This window comes from Chiloscyllium plagiosum, unplaced genomic scaffold, assembly GCF_037043375.1.
Source record: "Chiloscyllium plagiosum isolate Xiang-an unplaced genomic scaffold, Cpla_swu_hap1 HiC_scaffold_1, whole genome shotgun sequence".
Lineage (NCBI taxonomy): Eukaryota > Metazoa > Chordata > Chondrichthyes > Orectolobiformes > Hemiscylliidae > Chiloscyllium > Chiloscyllium plagiosum.
In genome coordinates this window covers 152,799,623-152,825,552 of record NW_028270139.1, presented here as the reverse complement: position 1 = coordinate 152,825,552, position 25,930 = coordinate 152,799,623, and the positions used below count along the sequence as shown (strand labels likewise).

General features: G+C 43.0%; 1 protein-coding gene across 1 annotated transcript in view; it reads right to left on the bottom strand.

Annotated features, from left to right (window-relative positions):
* Positions 1-25,930, bottom strand: part of slc4a11 (solute carrier family 4 member 11) — a 177,399-nt gene that overhangs the window by 136,042 nt on the left and 15,427 nt on the right. Inside the window, exons 2-3 of the mRNA XM_043696795.2 lie at positions 17,461-17,505; positions 1,382-1,552 (exon numbers count right to left, since the gene is read on the bottom strand). Of these exons, the coding sequence (XP_043552730.2) occupies positions 1,382-1,552; positions 17,461-17,505 (216 nt within the window). The remainder of the gene's footprint in view (positions 1-1,381; positions 1,553-17,460; positions 17,506-25,930) is intronic.

The following is a 25,930-nucleotide window of genomic DNA, read 5'->3' as shown; positions in this document are numbered from 1 at the left end:
GGTTAGCACTGCTGCCTCGCAGCGCCAGAGACCCGGGTTCAATTCCCGACTCAGGCGACTGACTGTGTGGAGTTTGCACGTTCTCCCCGTGTCTGCGTGGGCCCCCTCCGGGGGCTCTGGTTTCCTCCCACAGTCCAAAGATGTGCAAGTCAGGTGAATTGGCCATGCTAAATTGCCCGTAGTGTTAGGTAAAGGGGTAAATGTAGGGGTATGGGTGGGTTACGCTTCGGCGGGTCGGTGTGGACTTGTTGGGCCGAAGGGCCTGTTTCCACACTGTAAGTAATCTAATCTAAAAAAAAACATCATCACCTCACCACATGCCACAGAAATTACTGATGTGCCACTGTACCCTTCAGCACCTCACCAAATGACCATCCCCCACATCAGTCAAAACAGACATGTCCAAATGGCTGTTTTATGTCCCTCTACCTGTCTGTGTGCCCCTGCCTCAGAGTGCCCATGTCTGCATGCATATATAGTGTGGCTGGGCCATTGTCAACTGATGTACTCTACATACTCATACTTGACCAGTAGAGTTGCTATAACAATCTGTCAAGGTTTCAGCATCACTCCACTTCGGATCTATCCAGTATATCCCACAATCTACCATCACCTGGGTGCTTTTGTTGCTCAGTTAAGGTGAATCCACACCTGTAATATTAAATCTATAAGGGAACGTTTGATAGAGCAGTCAGTGAGTACTGTGAGGAATCTGAGCAAAATCAAACAAATTTTTACAAAGTTGTGACTTTTTTCTCACATTTTGAGAAGTCATTAAATGGCTTTGGTCGCAAAAGATCCTACCTCTATGTTCTCCTTCATGTTCAGCCTACACGTGTAGCAGCCATCACAATGTTATGGGTGAAATGGGGCTGAGGGGGTAGGATGGGAGATGGTGATTGCACAGAGACAGACAGTGAAACAATCCAAGTTCACAACCTTTCTTGTAACTGTCATCACCTGATGGTCTGTACCCATTGTACTTTCCAAGTTCAGATGTCATGACCCCATAAAAGACTCTCCTGACACCAACCATCTGAGCTCACCAGTGACAGAAGAACTGAGTCAAGGAGACACTAGAAACTATGATTAGAATAGATGGATGTTCAACGGCTAATACAGACATGATACACTGAAGGGCCTCTTTCTAAATTTTAGTAAGTCAATGATTCTCTGGGGTAGTTAACCCAAGTGCACAGGTACACAAAAGATTAGGGGCCATTTGGGTTGCTCAAAGAGGTGACTGGAAGGTTGAAACATGGAGGCATTTGATTAGCATGTTTGCAGTTGACTTGTCATTGAAGGAAGAAACAGGAACCCTCATAATAATAAAAAAATCCACATTCTTGCCCAGAATACAAACACCACAGCCTTCACTCACCATCCACATTTGACTTCAGATCCACATTTGACTTCAGATCCACATTCACATTGACATAGAATCGGAGGCCATCATCAGACATAGTCGAGGCATTTACTGTTTCATAAATTTCATCTGCCCCAATCCCAATGCCCTCACTGCTGTTTTCTTCACGATCAGGCTGCATATCATCTGAAACAAAAAACATGTTCTCATCAGCAAGCTTCTCAAGGAAGGTCGCTCTGTCTGTGAGATCAATAGTACTCAGGAACAGCCTACTTTAAGAAAGAGAAAACGCAAGTTTCCAATCATGTGAACTAACTAGGGCTTTCTAACTCCATTTGACCTAGGTGGCATATCATGACATCCTAGTGGCCAATCACCCTGGCACCATTTCCCATTACAGCCATTGGCTTGTGAAATTTCAGGAACTCGCTCTAAAATGTGACTCAAAGATCTTAAAAGATTGGTCAAAAAATTTCTTCTTAAAAAATTCAAAACTATCCAATCACCTCTCCTCCCTCCTTCAACCACAACCAAACTTCCAGGGATAATGAACAGAAATAAATTTAAATAATGAAACAGCACTTATAATGAAAAACACAGCAGCTGTACTTTACTAACCATTGAGGCCCTGAGAGACCTCAGGCTCTCAATTAATGAAGCAGAAATACGTGGAGACAACGGGCACCTTGGATACAAGCTGGAGAACAGGCAATAGCCTCTTGAGACCTCAAGGAGAGGGCCTGCTATACTTTGTGCTCCTCCGGTATTTAGCAGTCCAGCAGCAGGCTTCACCCTGGGGTTTAAAAGGACCAGAATGAAAGCCCTGCCCTCAGAGACCTAATTCCCAGAGGGCTGGGGCAGCTACTCTGCACTCAGCAGCACCATTCAGAAGGTGGTGGCTGCTCCTGGTACTACATCTATCAGAGGCCTCTGATCGAGTAGAGAGGGAACTGCGATGGACTGGAGTTGGCTTCCAGCAGGCCTTGCCCTTGCTGAAGAAGTCCACAAGCAACGAGGTCAAGGTGCATTGGACATCCTTCTGGCTCAAAGGGTATCCTTATTCTACTGTAAATACTGCTCTCAGCAGGAGGAGGTACTCACGTGGACAATAACAGTCTTAAGGGCCTCTATTAACCATGGGGTAGGAAGGCAGTCCTCCAACCTCAAATTTGTTCACAAAAACAATCCTGGGGATGAAGAGCTTGTCACACGAGAAGCGACTGAGGACTCTGAATCTGTACTGTGTTTGAGAGGCCTGAACAGAGTGGACATGGAGAACATGTTTCTGTTGTAGGAAAGGCTGGGACCCAAGGGCACAGATTCAGAGTGAAAGGTCGAACTGAGATGAGGAGGAATTTCTTCAGCCAGAGGGTGGTGAATCTGTGGAACTCATTGCCGCAGAGGGCTGTCATGGCCAAGTTACTCAGTGTCTTTAAGATAGAGATAGATTGGTTCTCGATTAGTAAGGGGGTCAAGAGCAATGGGAGAAGGCAAGCAAATGAGGCTGATCAACCATCAAAATGGCAGAGCAGACTCGATGGGCTGAATGGCCCAATTCTGCTCCTTTCTCAAGGATTAATGAAATTCCTCCTTTCCCCCTTCCCAAAACCTCACCACCGGGAGGGCACAGGATTTTGCCTAATCTGCCCATTTCTCATCACATTTCTTGGGTGGGATACACCACAGCACTATCATCCAGGAAGACCAGTCAGTCAGGATTGAGGGAAAGTGTCTGCCATATTGAAATCAGAAGTCAAAGATCAGTTTAAAAAAAAAGGGACAAAAAAAAAAGTCACAGCCAGTTACGACGCATGCCATTTATAGAGTCATCAAGATGTACAGCACAGAAACAGACCCTTCGGTCCAACTCGTCCATGCCAACCAGATTTCCCAACCCAATCTAATCCCACCTGCCGGCACCCAGCCCATATCCCTCCAAACTCTTCCTATTCATATACCCATCCAGACGCTTTTTAAATCATACTAGTCTCCACCACTTCCTCTGGCAGCTCATTCTATGCACGTACCACCCTCTGCGTGAAAAAGTTGCCCCTCAGGTCTCTTTTATATCTTTCCCCTCTCACCCTAAATCTATGCCCGCTAGTTCTGGACTCCCCCACCCTGGGAAAAAGACTTTGCCTATTTATCCTATCCATGACCCTCATTATTTTATAAACCTCTATAAGGTCAACCCTCAGCCTTCGACGCTGTAGGGAAAAACAGCCCCAGCCTATTTAACCTCTCCAGATATCTCCAACCCTGGCAACATCCTTGTAAATTTTTTCTGAACTCTTTCAAGTTTCACTACATCCTTCCAATAGGAAGGAGACCAGATTTCCATGCAATATTCCACCAGTGGCCTAACCAATGTCCTGTACAGCCACAACATGACCTCCCAACTCCTGTACTCAATACTCTGACCAATAAAGGAAAGCATACAAAACGCCTTCTTCACTATCCTATCTACCTGCGACTCCTCTTTCAAGAAGCTATGAACCTACATTCCAAGGTCTCTTTGTTCAGCAACACTCCCTAGGACCTTACCATTAAGTGTATAAGTCCTGCTAAGATTTGCTTTCCCAAAATGCAGCACCTCGCATTTATCTAAATTAAACTCCATCTGCCACTTCTCAGCCCATTGGCCCATCTGGTCCAGATCACCTAATCAGAAATAACCTTCTTCACTGTCCACTACACCTCCAATTTTAGTGTCATCTGCAAACTTACTAACTATACCTGTTATGCTCACATCCAAATCATTTATCCAACACTGGACAGTTGTCAATGCCTTGACTGAGGTAGAGGGTCAAAAGTAGCTGATGCTGTGTGCAGATGGAGTAGTAACAGGATTTAATTGGTGGGAGTATAGTCCTCTCATCTTTGCTATCAGCCTGCAAGGCAAACTCAAAGTAAAAGTACTATTTCCCTCACTCCCCTCCACAATAAAGAAACAAAGTCACATAATTAAATCTTGCATAAATGGTAAAATAAATATTAATGGAAAAAGCCAACAGCCCTCATTCCTGGCGGGGGGGGGGGGGGGGGAATGACAATAGACAATACTTGTGCTCAAATGTAAAATTTGCTTTTTTTTTAAAAGAAAACAAAATAGTCAGAAGAACCCTCAAAAGAGAAACAGTAATTACCAGCCGACACAGATCCAGAAGAAAATCTAATTAAGCTAAATTCATTGCTGAATTACAAGGCACTTTCAAGTTTGACAGCCCTACAAATCTTGGTAATTGTGTCATACTTAAATATCCAAATTCTGTTCCATAACAACAATGCCCCTTTTATTTAAAAAGAAAACAAAAATCATTTAAGGGATTTAAATCCATGTGGTTTTGATTAAATATAGTTCAGTCTGTGGCCGGCTCTTCCTGTACTGCTAACCGCTTTAGAATAAAACAAAACAAAACACATACCACAGGCATAGAGCAACACTGACACGGGCTAACAAGGAAATGTTCTCTCTTGCTGCCTCCTGCCCTCAAGGGAAAAAACAAAAACCACACAAACACCACAGACAGGCTACTTGGCTTGCAATTTGTGTCACTCAGACTGAATAGGCCCAAAACAGAAGTGGCGTTTGGGATTATTGTACACTCGTAGTTGACTGCTGAATAAACAGGAACTCTCCACAGTCTGCCAGAGGTGCTCAATGTTAAATTACACCAGTAGGGAGAATTAGCTGTTACCTTCAGCAACCATCCAATTGCATTTGGCATGTTTTCCTTTATTGGTCAGAGTATTGAGTAAAAGGAGTTGGGAGGTCACGTTGAGGCTGTACAGGACATTGGTTAGGCCACTGGTGGAATATTGCACGGAAATCTGGTCTCCTTCCTATCGGAAGGATGTAGTGAAACCTGAAAGCGTTCAGAAAAGATTTACAAGGATGTTGCCATGGTTGGAGGATTTGAGCTATAGGGAGGGGCTGGATAAGCTGGGGCTGTTTTCCCTGGAGGGTCGAAGGCTGAGGGGGTGACCTCAGAGGTTTATAAAATCATTTGGGACATGGATAGGATAAATAAACAAAATCTTTTCCCTGGGGCAACGTTTTCATATAGAGGGTGGCGCATGTGTGGAATGAGCTGCCAGAGGAAATGGTGGAGGCTGGTACAACTGCAACATTTAAGAGGTATCTGGATGGGTATGAGTAGGAAGGGTTTGGAGGGATATAGGCCAAGTGCTAGCAAATGGCACTAGATTAGGATGGAATACCTGGTCGGCACGGACGTGTTGGACTGGAGTGTCTGTTTCCGAGCTGGACATCTCTATAACTCCGACTCTAGAGTTGAAAGTGTATAGTCTAAATCAGTTGCAAATTCTACACAAAAACTGAAATTGCTGGAGTGAACCAGCAGGTCTGGCAACATTTGAAGAGAAAAGCAGAGTTAGTGTTTCAAGTCCAGTGACCCTTCATCAGACTGGTCCTAGCACTAATCCTCAGGAAACACCATTGGTTCACTAATACCCTCCAGGGAAAGAAGTTTGCTGATCTGGCCTACACGTGACTCCAGACCTACAACAAAAGAAACGTGGACTCTTAGCTGCCCAATAAATGCTGGCCGAGCCAGTGATGCCTATGTACCACAACGAATGAGAAAAAATATTTTTTGCCAGTTTGAATTACTATCCTCAAAATCGGTGTTTAATTTGCTCATGATTCAAAGCCTGCCTTTTACATGGCAACATCACTGGCCTGTTGAAAAATTTTCCCACTTATTGGAAAAAGTAGATCATTGCACATGGATTGACTAGACATCCAGATGACATGCTGACAAAATTTCCTTCAGCAGTCAGAGGAATGGCCAGGTAATTTCAACTTCCCCGTTACATTGAAAGAATATTTACCATGTTACGATATCGATTTAATAAATCAACTTATCAAGGATTAACTGTGGACTAATCGGCTTTAAACAGAAAAATGCACAAATCAAGAAGCAGGCATTAGAGCCAATCAGTTGATCAGAGTGCCCCAGCAGACTAACTGCCTGGCAGACACAATGTCGTTTACATGCAGCGTGATGGAGTCTTTAAAAAGGTGGACTGTTTGAAAAGAGAAATAAGATGGGAAAGTGAATTCAGATCCGCCAAGATTTCATTGAGTGATGGAGCAGACAAGATGGGCCCATTTCTGCTCTTACATCTTACAGTTTTACAACTCATATTCAGGGACAAAAAAAAACTGTTTCCACTGTTCTGTTCAAAGAAAAGCAAAGAACCTAACTTGAGCTAATATAGAGACACTCAGATTAAAACAGGGTGAGCAAAATCTCAAATTGAAGAGGCCTTCCCACCCCACCCCACCCACTAGATGTCAAACAAGCTTTAATCCAATTGACTTTAATCAATTTTGAACAAAAATTCCTCAATTTGGTTTAAATTGATTGTGGCCATGTGAAGAAGTGGGGAATCTAATAAAATAAAAGGAGCAGTCTGGATGACTGGAGAGCCAACAGAATGAATATTCTCAAAAGCAGCTCGAGGTGATATATTGCTTTCTGGCTGCTGTCCTAATAACCTCCTGGCCAGGGGTTCCCATATCAGAGGATTAAAACAAAAAAGTTGTTTGATTTTACTTGGCAGAATTATAACCAAATTGAGTCAAAGAGTAATCCAGAATTCAGCCTATATTTGCTGATAGTTTTTTTTTGTCGTTTAAGTCAGCACACAAAACAGTAAATAACTCTTAGTGACAAAGTATAGGAGTTCATTAAATCCATCCAGCCATAAAAAAATAACTGTCAGCTCTCTATCCTTCTCCGTCACTATGCTTAGGGACCAAGTTAAAAATCACATAACACCAGATTATAATCCAACAGGTTTATTTGGAAGCACTAGCTAGTGATTTTTAAACTTGGTCCACCCCAGTCCAACACCAGCTCCTCCGCATTATGCATAGGGAGTTATTAGACTTGCCGACAGACAAATAAACCATCTTTTTCCTGCCCATTTACAACAATTGACCAACTCATGACAAACCAGGACACACCAAGTATCTCAATCTTCCAAGTCTAGAAGCCAACATGTTGAAGTCTGCCTAAATATTTGCACAGAACGGCGTACAGTTTAGGTCTCCTAATTGAAAAACAATATACTGGTATTGGAGGGGATGCAGAGGAGGTTCACTAGATTGATTCCAGAGTTGAGTGTGTTGACTTGTGAGGACAGATTGAGTCGACTGAGACTATACTCCTTGGAATTTCGAAGGAGGCGGGGTATCTTGTAGAAATATCTCTTCATTCATAATTTTATATCAGATAGAAGCAGGGAGGTTGTTTCCACTGACAGACAAAACTATGACTACAGGATATAGCCTCAAAATACAAGGGAGTAGATTTAGGACTGAGTTGAGGAGGAATTGCTTCACCCAAAAGGTTGTGGATCTGTGGAATTCTCTGACCAGTGAAGCAGTTGAGGCTAACTCATTCTAAGTTTTTTAAAGGATAGATAGATCGATTAGATAGATCGATTAGATAGATCGATTAGATAGATCGATTAGATAGATCGATTAGATAGATCGATTAGATAGATCGATTAGATAGATCGATTAGATAGATCGATTAGATAGATCGATTAGATAGATCAGATATTTGAACAGTAAAGGACTTAAGGGTTATGGTGAGTGGGCAGATAAATGAAGCTAAGTCCATGAAAAGATCAGCCATGATCTTACTGAATGGCGAAGCAGGCTCGAAGGGCTAAATGGCCTACTCCTGCTCCTACGTTCATATTTGACTGGTGTAAGCTTGTATAATCTCTGAAGGCACAAGGAATCAAAAGATGGACAAACAATCTTTTGGAAGAGTCACAGTCATGGTCATAGAGGTGTGCAGCACAGAAACTGACCAGATATCCTAAACTAATCTAGACCCATATCCCTCTAAACCCTTTCTATTCGTATACCCATCCAGATGCCTTTTAAATGCTGTAATTGTATCAGTCTCCACCACTTCCTCTGGCAACTCATTCTATACACACACCATCTTCTGTGTGAAAAAGTTGACCCTTAGGCCACTTTTCAATCTTTTCCCTCTCACCTTAAACCTATACCCTCCAGTCCTGGACTCCCCGACCCCAGGGAAAAGACCTTGTCTATTTACCCTATCCATGCCCCTCATGATTTTATAAACCTCTACGAGATCACCCCTCAGTCTCCACTGCTCCAGGGAAAAAGAGCTCCAGCCTATTCAGCCTCTCCCTGTAGCTCAAACCCACCAACATTGGCAACATCCTTGTAAATCTTTTCTGAACCCATTCAAGTTTCACAATATGTTTCTGACAGGAGGGAGACCAGAATTGCACGCAATATTCCAACTATGGCCTAACCAATGTCCTGTACAGCTGCAACATGACCTCCAAATCCTGTACTCAATACTCTGACCAATAAAGGAAAGCATACCAAATGCCTTCTTCACTATCCTATCTACTCGAGACTCCACTTTCAAGGATTTATGAACCTGCCCTCGAAGGTCTCTTTCTTCAGCAACAGTCCCACATTAAGTGTATAAGTCCTGCTCTGATTTGCCTTTCCAAAATGCAGCACCTTTCATTTATCTAAATTAAACTTAATCTGCCACTCCTCAGCCTATTGGCCCATCTAAATCAAGATATGATTCTACTCTGAAGTAACCTTCTTCATTGTCCACAACGCCTCCAATTTTGGTGTCATCTGCAAACTTACTAACTATACCTCTATGTTCACATCCAAATCATTTATATAAAGGACGAAAAGCAGTGGACCCAGCACCGATCCTTGTGGCACTTCATTAGTCACAGGTCTCCGGTCTGAGAGGCAACCCTCCACCACAACCCTCTCTATCTTCTACTTCGAGCCAGCTCTGTATCCAAGTGGCTAATTCCCCCTGTATTCCATGAGATATAACCTTGCTAACCAGTCTACCAGGAGGAACTTTGTTGAATACCGTACTGAAGTCCATATAGATCACGTCTACCACTCTGCCCGAATCAATCCTCTTCGTTACTTCTTCAAAAATCTCAATCAAGTTCGTGAGACATGATTTCCCATGTTCAAAGCCATGCTGACTATCTCTAATCAGTCCTTGCCTTTCCAAATGCATGTAAATCTTGTCCCTCAGGATTCCCTCCAACAACTTTCCCACCACTGATGTCAGGCTCACTGGTCTGTAGTTGCCTGGTTTTTCCTTACTACCTTTCTTAAATAGTGGCACATCTTAACCAACCTCCAGTCTTCGGGCACCTCATCTGTGACTATCAATGATATAAATATCTCAGCAAGGGGCCCAGCAATCACTTCTCTAGCTTCCCAGAGTTAGAGGGTACACCTGATCAGGTTCTGGGGATTTATCCACTTTTGTGTGTTTTAAGACATCCGGCACCACCTCCTCTGTAATATAGACATTGTTCAAGATGTCACCATCTATTTCCCCACATTTTATATCTTCCATGTCCTTCTCCACAGTAAACATGGATGCAAAATACTCCTTTAGCATCGCCCCCATCTCCTGTGGTTCCACACATAAGCTGCCTTGGAGGGGTCAAAAATTGTAGTATTAGAAAGGCACAGCAGGTCAGGCAGCATCTGAGGAGCAGGAGAGACATTCCTGATGAAGGGCTTAAGCCCAAAACGCCAATTCTCCTGCTCCTCGGATACTGCCTGACCCGCTGTGCTTTTCCAGCGCCATTACTTTTCAACTCGGATCTCTAGCATCTGCAGTCCTCACTTTCTCCTGATCTTTGAGGGGCTCTATTCTCTCCTTAGTTACCCTTTTGCCCTTAAATGTATTTGTAAAATCCCTTTGGATTCTCCTTAATCCTATTTGCCAAAGCTATGTCCCCTTTTTGCCCTCCTGATTTTCCTCTTAGGTATACCCTTACTGCCTTTATACCCTTCTGCTTTATATGCTGCCTTCTTTTTCTTAACCAAAATCTCAATTTTTCTAGTCATCCAGCATTCTCTATACCTGCTGTCCCTTTCACCCTAACAGGAATAGACTGTCTCTGGATTCTCATTATCTCATTTCTGAAGGCTTCCCATCCCTTTGCCTGTGAACAACTGCACCCATTCAACTTTCAAAAGTTCTTGCCTAATACCATTAAAATTGGCCTTCCTCCAATTTAGAGTTTCAACTTTTAGATCCAGTCTATCCTTTTCCATCATTATTTTAAAGCTAATTGAATTATAGTCACTTATGCTCTCCCCACCCACTGACACCTCAGTCATCTGCCCTGCCTTATTTCCCAAGAGTAGGTCAAGTTTTACACTCTCTTTAGTAGGTACATCCACATACTGAATCAGAAAATGTTCTTATACACACTTAACTTCCTCTCCATCTAAATCCTTAGACTGGGTATTGCCACAGTGTTAAGTTAAAATCGCCTACAGTCATCCCAGACTCAAACGTTATCTCTCTCTCTCTCCACAGATTGGAATTTCTCCAGTATTCAGTGTTTGTTTCAGAATTCTGGCATCTGCAGTATTTTGCTTTCATTGAACACAGATGGCCACTTCAGATATTCATTCTAAACTGGTCAGACACAAAAGAAAAAACCATCGACCCCAACAGTAGATTTCGAGCTAAAATGTTGCCCACCAACGTGATGCCATGACATTTTTGTCTCCTCATGTCCTTCAGACAATTCACCTCAGATGGAAAGTGGGGAGCCACTTTTAAGCCCTAAGATAATAATTTAATGCAATGTATTTGCCCTAAACGTATTTAACGCATCTCTTAAAAGGATGCCAAAACCTCGACTAGCAAATGTGGTTGCTGGCACAATTCACATAAGCACTTATGATGCCGAGTGAAATGAATTTAAACCACTGCAACAAAACAGACTCAAAATCTTGCAAGTGAAAAAGACCTGTTAGAGGGGTCAGTAACACTGACAAGCCATTGTCCGGAGGGTGGTTAAACAGGGAGTGCCTGGCTGGAGTCACACCTTGGTCAGATTGGGCAGTTTCTCTTCCCAAACACGAGAACTATCACACCTTACTGAGATTTGAGCTTGTGGTTTCATACTCATTAAAACTCAGTAACTTGCAACCCAATTAATATGAAAAAATTGAAATAGCTGGAGTATCATTTCAGTAAAACTATTCAGATCATTTGTACCGATTTAGGCTAATCCGAAACCGTAAACCATTCTGCACTGTTGAGATATTTTAATTGCTGTGTTAAAAGCATCAAGTTCATTCTAATTCTTTCCCCTCTGCAGACCTTGGCTTCAAATCACCACATTATTGGACCATCTAAAGTGGTTGGCGTAGTACTGATAGGTGTCTGAATTGATACATTAAAACATGATGAGACAAACACCATGGAGATGTCTAATGAATGAATGTAATCTCATTCCTTCCTTAAATGGGCTGTTATTTTTTAATACTTTCCACAGGAGGAGGGAGTCACTTACTCGGCTAGCATTTATTGCCCATCCCTAATTGCCCAGAATGCACCCGAGAGGCAACTACGTTTCTGAGAGGGTGCAGTCACATGTTGGCCAGACCAAGTCATGATGGCAGTTTCCTTCCCTGAAGGACATTAGTGAACCAGATGGGTTTTTCCTGACATTCGACAATGGATTAATTAGACTCTTAAAACAAGATATTTATCGAGTTTAAATTCTACCACCTGTCATGGCAGGATTTGAACTCGAATCCCCAGAACGTTACCTGGGTCTCTGGGTTTACAGTCAAGCGGTAATACCACTGGGCCATTGCCTTCTCTTATAACATCGAATTTCTACCCAAACTTTGTTAATGTGGAGCACTCCTCCAAAATCCTACAAAAGGCTCTTTACAGTCTAAACCATTTTAAAAAGGGGACAGAAGCTATTTCCATTTAGCTGTAGATCTCAAGTTAATTTTCTCATTTTGACATTATGCTTATCGGAAAGGTGACAGAGCAATCTGCATATGAAATTAGGAGCAGGAATAGGCCCGGCCTTTGAGCCTATTCCACCATTAAATAGATTCATGGCTGATCCAAAGACTACCTTCCCGACTACCCCAATAACCTTTCACCATTTCTTTTTTTTAAAAAAAAGGATCTGCCTTAAAAATGTTCAAGGAGAGGAGGAGAGACTGTTCTAAAGTTCAATGATTTGGAGTGAAAACATTTGTCCTGATGGGTTTAAATGGACAACACCTTATTTTTAAAATATGAGCTAATAGTTTTAAATTTCTCCCACAAGAGGAAACATCCATTCTCCACAGTTAACCTCTCAAGAACTCTCAGGATCTTGTACATTCCAACTAAGTCACCTCTTATTCTAAATGCCGACCAATGCTAGCCTCACCTTTCCTCATGAGGCAGTCCAACTATTCCAGGTATTAGCCTGGGAAACGATCTCCGAACTGCTTTTAATGTATTTACATCTATATATAAATAGACACCAATATTATAGAAAGTACTTGATATCTAGTGTAAACAAAAAATGCTGGGAAACGCCATAGGTCAGGCAGCGTACATCGAGAGAGCAAGCGAATGTTTATGTTCCTTTGCTCGCTTGCTCTCCATGGATGCTACCTGACTCACTGATTTCCAGCATTTTTTATTTTCAGTACAGATTCCAGCATCTGCAGTAATTTGCTCATATGTAGAGTCATAGAGATGTACAGCACGGAAACAGACCCTTCGGTCCAACCTGTCCATGCCGACCAGATATCCCAATCCAATCTAGTCCCACCTGCCAGCACCCGGCCCATATCCCTCCAAACCCTTCCTATTCATATACACATCCAAATACCTCTTAAATGTTGCAATTGTACCAGACTCCACCACATCCTCTGGCAGCTCATTCCATACACGTACCACACTCTGCGTGAAAAAGTTACCCCTTAGGTCCCTTTTATATCTTTCCCCTCTCATCTTAAACCTATGCCCTCTAGTTCTGGATCCCAGACCCCAGGGAAAAGACTTTGTCTATTTATCCTATCCATGCCCCTCATAATATTGTAAACCTCTATAAGGTCACACCTCAGCCTCCGACACTCCTGGGAAAACAGCCCCAGTCTGTTCAGCCTCTCCCTATAGCTCAAATCCTCCAACCCTGGCAACATCCTTGTAAATCTTTTCTGAACCCTTTCAAGTTTCACAACATCTTTCTGATAGGAAGGAGACCAGAACTGCACGCAATATTCCAACAGTGGCCTAACCAATGTCCTGTACAGCCGCAACATGACCTCCCAACTCCTGTACTCTGACCAATAAAGGAAAGCATACCAAACGCCTTCTTCACTATCCTATCTACCTGCGACTCCTCTTTCAAGGAGCTATGAACCTGCACTCCAAGGTCTCTTTGTTCAGCAACACTCCCTAGGACCTTACCATTAAGTGTATAAGTCCTGCTAAGATTTGCTTTCCCAAAATGCAGCACCTCATATTTACCTGAATTAAACTCCATCTGCCACTTCTCAGCTTATTGGCCCATCTGGTCCAGATTCTGTTGTAATCGGAGATAACCCTCTTCACTGTCCACTACACCTCCAATTTTGGTGTCATCTGCAAACTTACTAACTGTACCCCTTATGCTCGCATCCAAATCATTTATGTAAATGACAACAAGTAGAGGGCCCAGCACCGATCCTTGTGGCACTCCACTAGTCACAGGCCTCCAGTCTGAAAAAACCCTCCACCACCACCCTCTGTCTTCTACCTTTGAGCCAGTTCAGTATCCAAATGGCTAGTTCTCCATGTGTTCCATGAGATCTAACCTTGCTAATCAGTCTCCCATAGGGAACCTTGTCGAACGCCTTACTGAAGTCCATATAGATCACATCTACCACTCTGCCCTCATCAATCCTCTTTATTACTTCTTCAAAAATCTCAATCAAGTTTGTGAGACATGATTTCCCACGCACAAAGCCATGTTGACTATCCCGAATCAGTCCTTGCCTTTCCAAATACATGTACATCTTGTCCCTCAGGATTCCCTCCAACAACTTACCCACCACCGAGGTCAAACTCACCGGTCTATAGTTCCCTGGCTTGTCTTTACCACCCTTCTTAAACAGTGGCACCACGTTAGCCAACCTCCAGTCTTCTGGCACCTCACCTGTGACTATCGATGATACAAATATCTCAGCAAGAGGCCCAGCAATCACTTCTCTAGCTTCCCACAGAGCTCTTGGGTACACCTGATCAGGTCCTGAGGATTTATCCACCTTTAACCGTTTCAAGACATCCAGCACTTCCTCCTCTAATCTGGACATTTTGCAAGATGTCACCATCTATTTCCCTACTGTCTATATCTTCCATATCCTTTTCCACAGTAAACACTGATGCAAAATATTCATTTACTATCCCCCCCCATTTTCTGTGGCTCCACACAAAGGCCACCTTGCTGATCATTGAGGGGCCCTATTCTCTCCCTAGTTACCCCTTTGTCCTTAACATATTTGTAAAAACCCTTTGGATTCTCCTTAATTCTATTTGCCAAAAGGTATCTCATGTCCCCATTTTGCCCTCCTGATTTCCCTCTTAAGTATACTCCTACTTTCTTTATACTGTTTTATAAATGACTTGGATGAAGAAGTGGAAGGGTGAGTTGGTACGTTTGCCAATGACACAATGGTGTGTGGTGTTGTAGACAGTGCCGAAGTCTGTTGCAGGCTACAAGACATTGGCAGGATGCAGAGCTGGCCTGAGAAATGTCAGATGGAGTTCAACCTGGATAAAATGTAAAGTGATTCATTTTGGAAGATTGAATTTGAATGCTGAATACAGGGTTAAAGACAGGATTCTTGGCAGTTGGAGTAACAGCGAGTGGGGGCGGTGGGAAGAGAGGACAAAAAGGGGGAAATGTACATAGATCCCTCAAAGTTGCCACCCAAGTTGATACAGTTGTTAAGAAGGCATATGGTGGTTTGGCTTTCATTAACAGGGCAAATTGAGTTTAAGAGGTGTGAGGTTTTGCCACAGCTCTACAAATCCATGGTTCGACCACATTTGAAATAGTGTGTCCAGTTCTGGTCACCTCATTATAGAAAGGATGTAGATGCTTCAGAGGGTGGAGAGGAGATTTACCAGGATCTACGTGGATTGGAAGGCATGTCTTATGAAGAGAGGCTGACTGAGCTCAGGCTTTTCACACTGGAGAGAAGGAAGAGGGCTGACTTGATAGAGGTGGAGAAAGTTAAAAATCACACCACCAAGTTATAGTCTAACAGGTTTATTTGGAAGCACTCGCGTCTAGAGAGCTGATATCTGACTAAAGGAGCAGCGCTGCGAAAGCTAGTGCTTCCAAATAAACGTGTTGGGCAATAACCCGGTGTTGTGTGATTTTTAACTTTCTCCACCCCTGTCCAACACTGGCTCCTCCACATTATTGATAGAGGTGTACAAGATAATCAGAGGCATAGATATGGTATACAGCCAGAACTTTTCCCAGGGCAGAAATGGCTGTCATGAGGAGTCATAATTTTAAGGTGATAAGTGGAAGGAATAGGGGAGATATGTCAGAGGTAGGTTCTTTATGCAGAGATTAGTGGATGCATGGAATGCACTGTCAGTAGTGTCAATAGAGTCAGAGACATTAGGGGTATTCAAGCGACTGCTGGACAAGCACATGGACTGCAGTAAATCGAGGAGTGTGTCGGTTAGGTTGATCTTAGATAAAGATAAATGCTCAGCATAACACAGTGGGCCGAAGGGCCTGTACTGTGCTATGTTTTAATGTTAAGTCCGGTGACGCTTCATCATAACTCTGGAAACCAGACACAAAACATTAACATCCATTTATTCCACTGTCAGACCTGCACCAGTAATTTCTATTTTTTGTTAGAGTCATACAGCTGTACAACATGGAAACAGACCCTTCTGTCCAACCTGGCCATACTGACCTGATATCAAAGATAAATCTAGTCTCTTTTGCCAGCATTTGGACCATATCCCTTTAAATCCTTCCTAATCATTTACACATCCAGATGCCTTTTAAATGCTGTAATCGTGCCAGCCTCCACCACTTCCTCGGCAGCTCATTCCATACACGTACCACTCCCTGAATGAATAATTATCCTTTAGGTTCCTTTTAATCTTTCCCCACTCACCTTAAACCTATGCCCTCTATTTCTGGATTCCCCTACCCTGGGGGAGAAAAAAAACTGATGATTACCTTAAACATGCCAGTCTTGATTTTATAAAGCTCTATAAAGGTCACCTCTCAGCATCTGACGCTCCAGGGAAAATAGCCCCAGCCTATTCAGCTTTTCCCTATAGCTCTAACCCTACTGGCGAGATCTTTGTAAACCTTTTCTGAACCTTTCATAGAATCCTTCCTACAACAGGGAGACCAGAACAGCTTGCAGTATTCCACAAGTGGCCTTATTTGGCTATTTTGTTCTGTTGCTGTTTCTAGAAGTTCTCAATGTGCCAATTTCTAATCACATAACCCTCGACTCAAAAGAGAGAATAGCAGCAAAATGAAACGTATAGAAATAGAGAAGAAAAAAAGGTGCTATTGAAATTCACATTCATTCCCTGCATGGGGAGAAAAATTATTCTTCCGTTCGATAGCTCCCAAACAGCACTGTCGGCAGCTCCTGCACAAATTCAAGAAGGCACCCTCAAAGTCAGTAAATGTTGTCATTGCCAGCAATAGGTCACATCCAGTTAACAAAACAAGAAAAAGCATTATCAAATATCTGAACTCAAGACTGACTTAGTGCCCATTCAAAAGAAACAAAAAACAAAGATCAAAAATCATTAACGTCTATTCCCACGTGTGTGTGTCCAAACTCACTAAGTCTAGAAGCTATTTGCCCTTTTCACCCACACCATACATCTTGTGAAGTCCTTCACGTAAGCAGAACTAGTTTGTAGTAATGCCTGTAATGCAGGTGCACATCACTCTCAGACTCATTGTAAGTCAGTCACTGACTGAAAACAAATACATTCCTACACTCAGCTGCAACACTTTAGCTGTTTCTTAAAACAAAATCAATCCAACACTAAAATAAAAAGCTCATACTCAGAAATCCGTCTGAAGGATTAATTATTTCACATTAAGATTAGATTTGCTCTCTATCTCCTTTCTTGAAAAAAATCACATCCAATAAGTTATTTTCATTCTGCATTGGTTAATCACAGTACATCATTTCATCCACTCACCACTTTCCTGGAAGTAATATCCGTTCACAGTGGAGCTTGGGGTATCTGGATTAAAAATAAAAAAATGAGAGGAGGATCAGACTTTAGTTCACTGCCAAACGTATGTGGAGGAATTACATTTATAGAGTCATAGAGATGAACTGCATGGAAACAGATCCTTCAGTCCAACACGTCCATGCCGACCAGATATCCTAAATTAATCTCATCCTATTTGCCAGCACTTGGCCCACAGCCCTCTAAACCCTTTCTATTCATGTACCCATCCAGATGCCTTTTAATTGTACCAGCCTCCACCACTTCCTCTTGCAGCCCACTTGATACATGCACCACCCTCTACATGAAAAAGTTGCCCCTTAGGCCTCTTTTATTTTTCCCCTCTCACCTTAAATCTATGACCTCTAGTTCTGAATCTCCCCCTCCCCACCCAGGGGGAAAAAACCTTGTATATTGATCCTATCCATGCCCCTCATGATTTTATTAACCGAGAAAGATCATCTCTCAGCCTCTGAAGCTCCAGGAAAAACAGCCCCAGCCTATTCAGCCTCTCCCTAAAGCTCAATCCTCCAACACTGGCAACATCCTCAAAAGGGTTCAGAAAAGATTTACAAGCTCCACAACATCCTTCCAATAGCAGGGAAACCAGAATTGAACACAATATTCCAAAGTGGCCTTTTGTTTTTCTGCTCAAGTGACGATCGACCCTCAACCAACTTTGATCATATCTTTCGCTGCCTGTATTGTCATCCAGATCAAGTCTCTCTCACCTGTGCGTTAAAGATGTCAGGGCACAAGGAGATAATCTAAACATTATGATCAAGTTTGAATTCCTCAGTGGCTATACCCTTCCCATCTTTAATTTCCTAAACCAGTCATCCAGGGGCCCTGCCTTAAATGACCAAAAACCCATAAAGGCGTAGAAGCAGAACTGGAAACCAAAGTTCAAATCCTGCCATGGCAGATGGTGGAATTTGATATCAATTTTTTTTTAAATCTAGAATTAATAGTGTCTGAGGATGACCACACAACCACTGCTGAATGTTAGAAAACCCCCATCCCTTTGGGATGGAAACTGCGAACCTTACCCAGTCTGGCATCCATGTGACTCCAGAACAACAATAATGCGATTGACCCTTTACTGCCTTCCAGACAACAAATACTGACCCAACAAGCAACAACCCTGTGAATGAATAAAAAGGAGGCCATTTGACCCACCAAATACACTCCCATAATTTAACAGGATCATGGCTGATTTGGTAGTCTTCAACTCCACTTCCTTACATTTTTCTCCATAACCCTCGATTCCCTTACTAAGAATCTGCCAATCGCAGCCCTAATTATACTTAACCACTGGCTTCTACAGCCCTCTGCAGTAAAGAATTCGACAGATTCACAACACTCCGAGAATACATTCCACCACATCTCAGTTTTAAAACGTGGAATCCATTTCTTAGATCATACGCTCTGGTCCTAGATTCTCCCACAAAGAGAATCAACCCCTCCACATCTATATTGACAGCCGTTAAGAATCCTTTATGGCTTCTCTCATTCTAAATTCCAAAGAATACAGCGCAATAAGTGCTAGCACAGCTAACAGCCCCTACATCCCATGAGTGAATAAAGACAAGCCCACATACTTAAATTCTACTTATAAGAATATCCCTCCATACTCAAGATAGAGACACACACACACACATTCAACTAGAGCAATTTTAAAATAAATTAATAAATCTGGAAAAGATAGAAATGATAAAATAAATAAAAATTAAAACACAATCCATGTCCTCGAGGGGAAAACACTTGACTTCTTTAAGTCTGCAACAATGGGGAGAAGGCAGGAGAATGAGATTGACAAACACATCAGCCACGATTGAATAGCAGATCAGACCTGATGGGCTGAATGGTCTAATTCTGTTTCTATAATCTGACGGACTAATGTGGCTGACTCCCAGTTGAAATGGCCCAGGTTGCTCAGTTGTATTAAAAGACTGACAGAAAGCCAGTGGGCATACCGACGCCACATGGACAGCACTTGTTTCAGAAAATGCATTCCCATCACCCTCAAAAAATATTAGATAATTATCACTGACCTCACCCATGAGGCGGAGCATTACACCAAATATCTTACATGCAGTCTCCCCATTTGTCAAACATTGAATAAAGAACAAAGAAGAACAAAGAAAGTTTACAGCCCAGGAACAGGCCCTTCGGCCCTCCAAGCCTGTGCCGATCCAAATGTATTGTCTAAACCGGTTGGTCAATTCCTAAGCATTTGTAAAACCCCAGCACCCCACCTACTCATGCATCTGTCCAGACACATCTTAAATGAATCTACCATGCCTGCCTCTACCACCTAGGCTGGCAACGCGTTCCAAACATCCACACCCTCTGTGTGAAGTACTTACCGCACGTATCCCCCTTAAATTTTCCACCTCTCACCTTGAAAGCATGACCTCTGGTTATTGAATCCTTCACCCTGGGGAAAAAGCTTGTCTCTATCCACCCTGTCTATACCCTTCATGATTTTATAAACCTCAATCAGGTCCCCCCTCAATCTCCTTTCTTCTAGTGAAAATAAACCTAAGCTACTCAACCTCTAAATCTAAAAGATCAACATTCAGTTCTAAAATGACACTAAAACTTTCAAAAATTCCATATGAATGCAATCTTCATCGTCTTACAACATGCTTCTGTCTTCACAGTTCGGTGCCTAAACAATTTCCTTGCAGAACTTGATAGACTCAGGTTCATGTCTCGTGTTACAAATGAGAGGCATTAACAAGATTTTGTTTTGGAACTGCTGTTTTTATTAAAAATAGAGAAAAGAACAGGATCAGATGACCTTTTATGAATGCTGTAGACTGAAGACTTGACAGAATTGATTGCTGGAAGGCGGGGGGCAGGTATTTTGTTACTGGGAAGAATGCACAAAACGTTGACAATGGGTAAGGGCAGAAACATCTACACTGAGTGTACAGTTAGTTTCCTCTGTCCCAGGAAGACATGCCTGCCATATTTAATTTCAAGATAGAGCTAGCTAAACGTCAAATGCAGTCTTTGAAGCCCAAGTAATCAGCACAGCTACCTGGATATCAGGCCCATGGAGTTGGGGGGAAAGAGGCATAGGAAAAGTCATTGTAAAATTGGATCACGAAACAAAAAAAAAGTCCCACTGCAAGATATCCCTAAATTTGATAAATGTTAGTCTGCAGGAATGTGGGTGAAGAAAAGTGTTGCGAGAGGCAGCAAGATTCAATGGTTCATCTTGCAGCTTAGGCTTAGATTGAAAAGACAAAATTTTTGAGCATTTAAAACAATGCTGGAAAACCAGCTAAACTTGAGCTAGAAGGAATCTCTGTTCTGGACTCAAAAGGAGGCAGTAAACCCTCAATGAGCTAAGACTTACTATGTACTGCTACCTCTGGAATAATGGTGCATCCACAGTGGGGCAAAATAAAGGTTAACCATGGAATCATTTTTATATTTTTAGAGCATAAAGCCACCTTTTAAAGTGTTTAAGCCACTGTGCTTTTAGTTTATTAACAAAACTTTTTACATTACAAGGCTTTGTGTCATCCTTTCAGATAAAATATTAAATTGAGAGTTTTGAACTCTTCTACGCTGGGGAAAAGACCTTTGCTAATAGACAATAATAGACAATAGGTGCAGGAGTAGGCCATTCTGCCCTTCGAGCCTGCACCACCATTCAATATGATCATGGCTGATCATCCTTAATCAGTATCCTGTTCCTGCCTGATCACCATAACCCTTGATTCCACTATCCTTGAGAGCTCTATCCAACTCCTTCTTAAATGAATCCAGAAACTGCGCCTCCACTGCCTTCTGGGGCAGAGCATTCCACACAGCCACCACTCTCTGGGTGAAGAAGTTTCTCCTCATCTCTGTCCTAAATGGTCTACCCGGTATTTTTAAGCTGTGTCCTCTGGTTCAGCACTCACCCATCACTCTATCCATGCCCCTCATGATTTTATAAACCTTGGCAAGGTCACCCCTCACCATCCTACACTCCAGGGATGAAAGTCCCTCCCTGCGCCCCCCAATGTCCCATGGCATTGCCCTAGGTCTTCACTAGGGAATCCCCATCCCCAAGGACCCAGGGTCCCAGCAGTAGCCTGCCCAGATCATGCCACGGGTCAACAGCAACTCTGGATTCAAGGGATAATATCGTCCAATCCCTCCCCACAAGATTGATCAGCATCACGGAGGTAGTTGAGGAAAATGAAATACCAATGAACTCAGCCATAACCTTCTGAGGGAGGAAGCACTAAAGGTTCAAGAAGGAAGGATGACCGCAGCCGAGCCGTGCTTTGAATGAAACACAGAGGCAGAAACGGCGGCAAGGGGCCACTGTGCTTTTAGTTTATTAACAAATATTTTACATTACAAGGCTGTGTCATCCTTTCAGATAAAATATTAAATTTCAAACTTTGATTTCAGTCTCAGTGAGAAGTGAAACTCTTAGAAATGCTCACCAACAATATGACCAGGAACAAGTGAGAGCCCTAGCAGGCGGCCTAGACCACAGTACCCCCTTTATCCCCAGCACAGAGACCCCTCAGAAGGGTCCGTTACACGAGAGAGGTGCTGGAGTGGCTGTATTATTGCGAGACTATTACTCCAGAGATCAAGCAATATTCTGGAGACCCAGAATTCAATCCCACTAGAAGTTTGAATTAAAAAGAGAGTCTGATGATGACTATGAAACCACTGACTTCAATTTGAATTCAAAAAGGTGAAATTTGGTGACCATGAATCCATTGGTGATTGTTAGGGAAAAATGCATCATTGGGTTCACTAATGTCCTTTAGGGAAGGAAGCTGCCATGTTTACCTGGTCTGGCCAACATGCAACTCCAGATCCACAGCAACGTGGCAGATAATTAGCTGCTCCAGCCAGTGGTGCCCTAATCTCATGAATGATTGCAAGAAGAACATTTTGTTTAAATTTATAATTCCTGAATTTATTGCCCATCCCTAATTGTCCAGACAGCAGTTAGTGGTCAACCGCACTTTGAAAACATTAACATATATTTTGTAGCTGGGATCCAAACACTGATCCTGATCATTGCCAGTCAGTCAGAAAAAAAGCCTTACTATTTCTACTTTTTCTGTCTGCCAAACAGTTCTCTCTCCAGATATTGTTGGATAAACTCCACAGGTCTGTCAGCATCAGTAGAGAGAAATCAGAGTTAACATTTTGGGTCCAGTGAATGGTCTTCTGAACTGAATGGTCCTGAAACATGAACTTTGCTTTGTCTCCAAAAAAGCTGCCAGACCTGCTGAGTTTCTCCAGGAATTTCGGTTTTTGTCACCTCCATGGGTTCCCCCTGGTCAACTTTACTGGAAAAATCCCAGTCGATTTGACAAGCATAATTTCCCTTTCATTATTCCATGCTGCATCCATCTAATCCTGTCACTGTTTTCAAAGTGCTCTACTATTAACTCTTATAATGGACTTCAATATTTCATCTAGGCAAAAAGACGAGGCCTGCAGATGCTGGAGATTAAAGTCGAGAGTGTGGTGCTGGAAAAGCACAACAGGTCAGGCAGTCCTGCTTGATGATTTATAGCAAAGGTTTTGCTATAAATTCTGGTGTCCTACAATTTTATACTCTACATCCACCTGATGAAGGAGCAGCACACCAAAAGCTGGTGCTTCCAAATAAACTTATTGGACTATAACCTGGTGTTGTATGAATTTTTAATTTAATTACCCTCCAATCCATAGGAACTGTTCCAAGTACCTGTACATCAACTTTTGTAGGGGCACTTAAGTAGTCTATGGTGCGAATTGTCAGGTCCTGGGGATTTAATTGGCCTTGAATCTCCATTTCTCAAACATTCCCCTCGTCAATTTCCTTCAGTTCTTCCCTCTCACTAAACCCCATCATTTCTCAGATGTTAGCTGTGTCTACCTTTGTATACAGAACTAAAATATATATTTAACTGGTCTGCTTGGTTACTCATAATGCGTCTGTCATTATAACATATCCTGTTTATGACTATAAGAGGGACCTACACTGGTCTTCACACACTAGAGAAGTTTTTACAATCAGTTTATATAGTTTTTTGGAAAGCTTTCCAGAGTTAGGTCTATAAATACAGTCCATCTGTGTGGAGTTTGCACATTGTCCGCATGGGTTTCCTCCCAAAGATGTGCAGGCTAAGTGGATTAGCCATGGGAAAATGGGGATAGGGTGGAATGTTCTTCAGACAGTAAAGATCTGAAGGGCCAAATGGCCTGCTTCCACACTATAGGGATTCTAATGAGTTAACAACATGCTAATTTTGGACTTTTCAATTCCAAGTCACTTGACAATCTCAACTTCGAAAAATTCCCAAATCCTTCCTCTTCCAGCTTCACCTACATAGCTAACTTCACCACAAGTAACATTCATACCACACAGGTACCAGGTAGCCCAACAAGACGGGTGGCACGGTAGCACAGTGGTTAGCACTGCTGCTGCCTCACAGCGCCAGAGACCCGGTTCAATTCCCGCCTCAGGCGACTGACTGTGTGGAGTTTGCACGTTCTCCCCGTGTCTGCATGGGTTTCCTCCGGGTGCTCCGGTTTCCTCCCACAGTCCAAAGATGTGCAGGTCAGGTGAATTGGATATGCTAAATTGCCCATAGTGTTAGGGAAGGGGTAAATGTAGGGGTATGGGTGGGTTGCGCTTCGGCGGGGCGGTGTGGACTTGTTGGGCCGAAGGGCCTGTTTCCACACTGTAAGTAATCTAATCTAAAGACATGTCCCTTGACATTCAATGGCTTTACTATCACTGACATCTCCACTGTCACCATCTTGAGGTTACCATTGACCAGAAACTGAACTGGACTTGCCATGTAAATACAGTGGCTGCAAGAACAGGTCAGAGGCTAGCAAATAATTCACCTCCTGACTCCCCAAAGTGAGGAACCAAACATTTCCACCACCACTTAGTAGCAGCAGTGTGAAACGTGAAAAGTCAACCACATTGTTGTGGTCTGTAATCACATGCAGGCCAGACCAGGTAAAGGCAACAGTTATCTTGCCAACACAGCGTTAGACAAACAGATGGGCTTTTAAATGACAAGAGGCAGCTGGAGGCCAGAGTTGCTTTGAAGAAGGTCCAGGAATGGGGAACTACCAATCACTTAGGAAGTGTAGGCTCAGAGGCTGCAAGGTCTAGAACTCAACAGCTCTAGAGGAGGCAGGAGTTAAATATGCCCCATACCTACCAGCATAGAAGGTGAACCACAAGTCAGACAGGTGTTGAGTGGAAGGGTTTGGTGGAAATGGGTAGAGAGCGAGAGATGCACACGATCAGTATGCAGTGTGTCCAGGAAGCTTTTCTAACTCAGTATGTAGATTGTCCGACCAGAGGGGAGGCCATATTGGATTTGGTACTTGGTAACGAACCAGGACAAGTGATGGGCTTGTTAGTTGGCGGACATTTTGGTGATGGCGACCACAATTCTGTGACTTTCACCTTGGTTACGGAGAGAAATAGGTGGGTACAACGGGTTGGTTTTACAAACTGGGGGAAGGGTAAATACGATGCTGTAAGACAGGATCTGAGGAGCATAAGTTGGGAGCATAGACTGTCAGGGAAGGATGTCATTGAAATGTGGAACTTTTCAAGGAACAGATACGATGTGTCCTTGATATGTACGTACCTGTCAGGCAGGAAAGAGATGGTCGTGTGAGGGAACCTTGGTTGACGAGGGAGGTTGAATGTCTTGTAAAGAGGAAGAAGGAGGCTTACATAAGGTTGAGGAAACAAGGTTCAGACGGAGCAGTGGAGGGATACAGGATAGCCAGAAGGGAGCTGAAGAAAGGGATTAGGATAGCTAAGAGAGGGCATGAAAAATCTTTGGCGGTTAGGATCAAGGATAACCCCAAGGCATTTTATGCGTATGTGAGAAACATGAGAATGACGAGAACGAGAGGTAGGTCGGATCAAGGACAGTAGTGGGAAACTGTGTATTGAGTCGGAAGAGATAGGAGAGGTCTTGAATGAGTACTTTTCTTCAGTATTTACAAACGAAAGGGACCGTATTGTTGAAGAGAAGAGTGTGAAACAGACGAGTAAGCTAGAAGAGATACTTGTTAGGAAGGAAGGTGTGTTGGGCATTTTGAACAACTTGAGGATAGACAAGTCCCCCGGGCCTGACGGGATATATCCTAGGATTATATGGGAAGCAAGAGAGGAAATTGCAGAGCCGTTGGCAATGATCTTTTCGTCTTCACTGTCAAGGGGGGTGGTACCAGAGGACTGGAGAGTGGCGAATGTTGTGCCCCTGTTCAAAAAAGGGAATAGGGATAACCCCGGGAATTACAGGCCAGTTAGTCTTACTTCGGTGGTAGGCAAAGTAATGGAAAGGGTACTGAGGGATAGGATTTATGAGTATCTGGAAAGACACTGCTTGATTAGGGACAGCCAGCACGGATTTGTGAAGGTCTTGCCTTACAA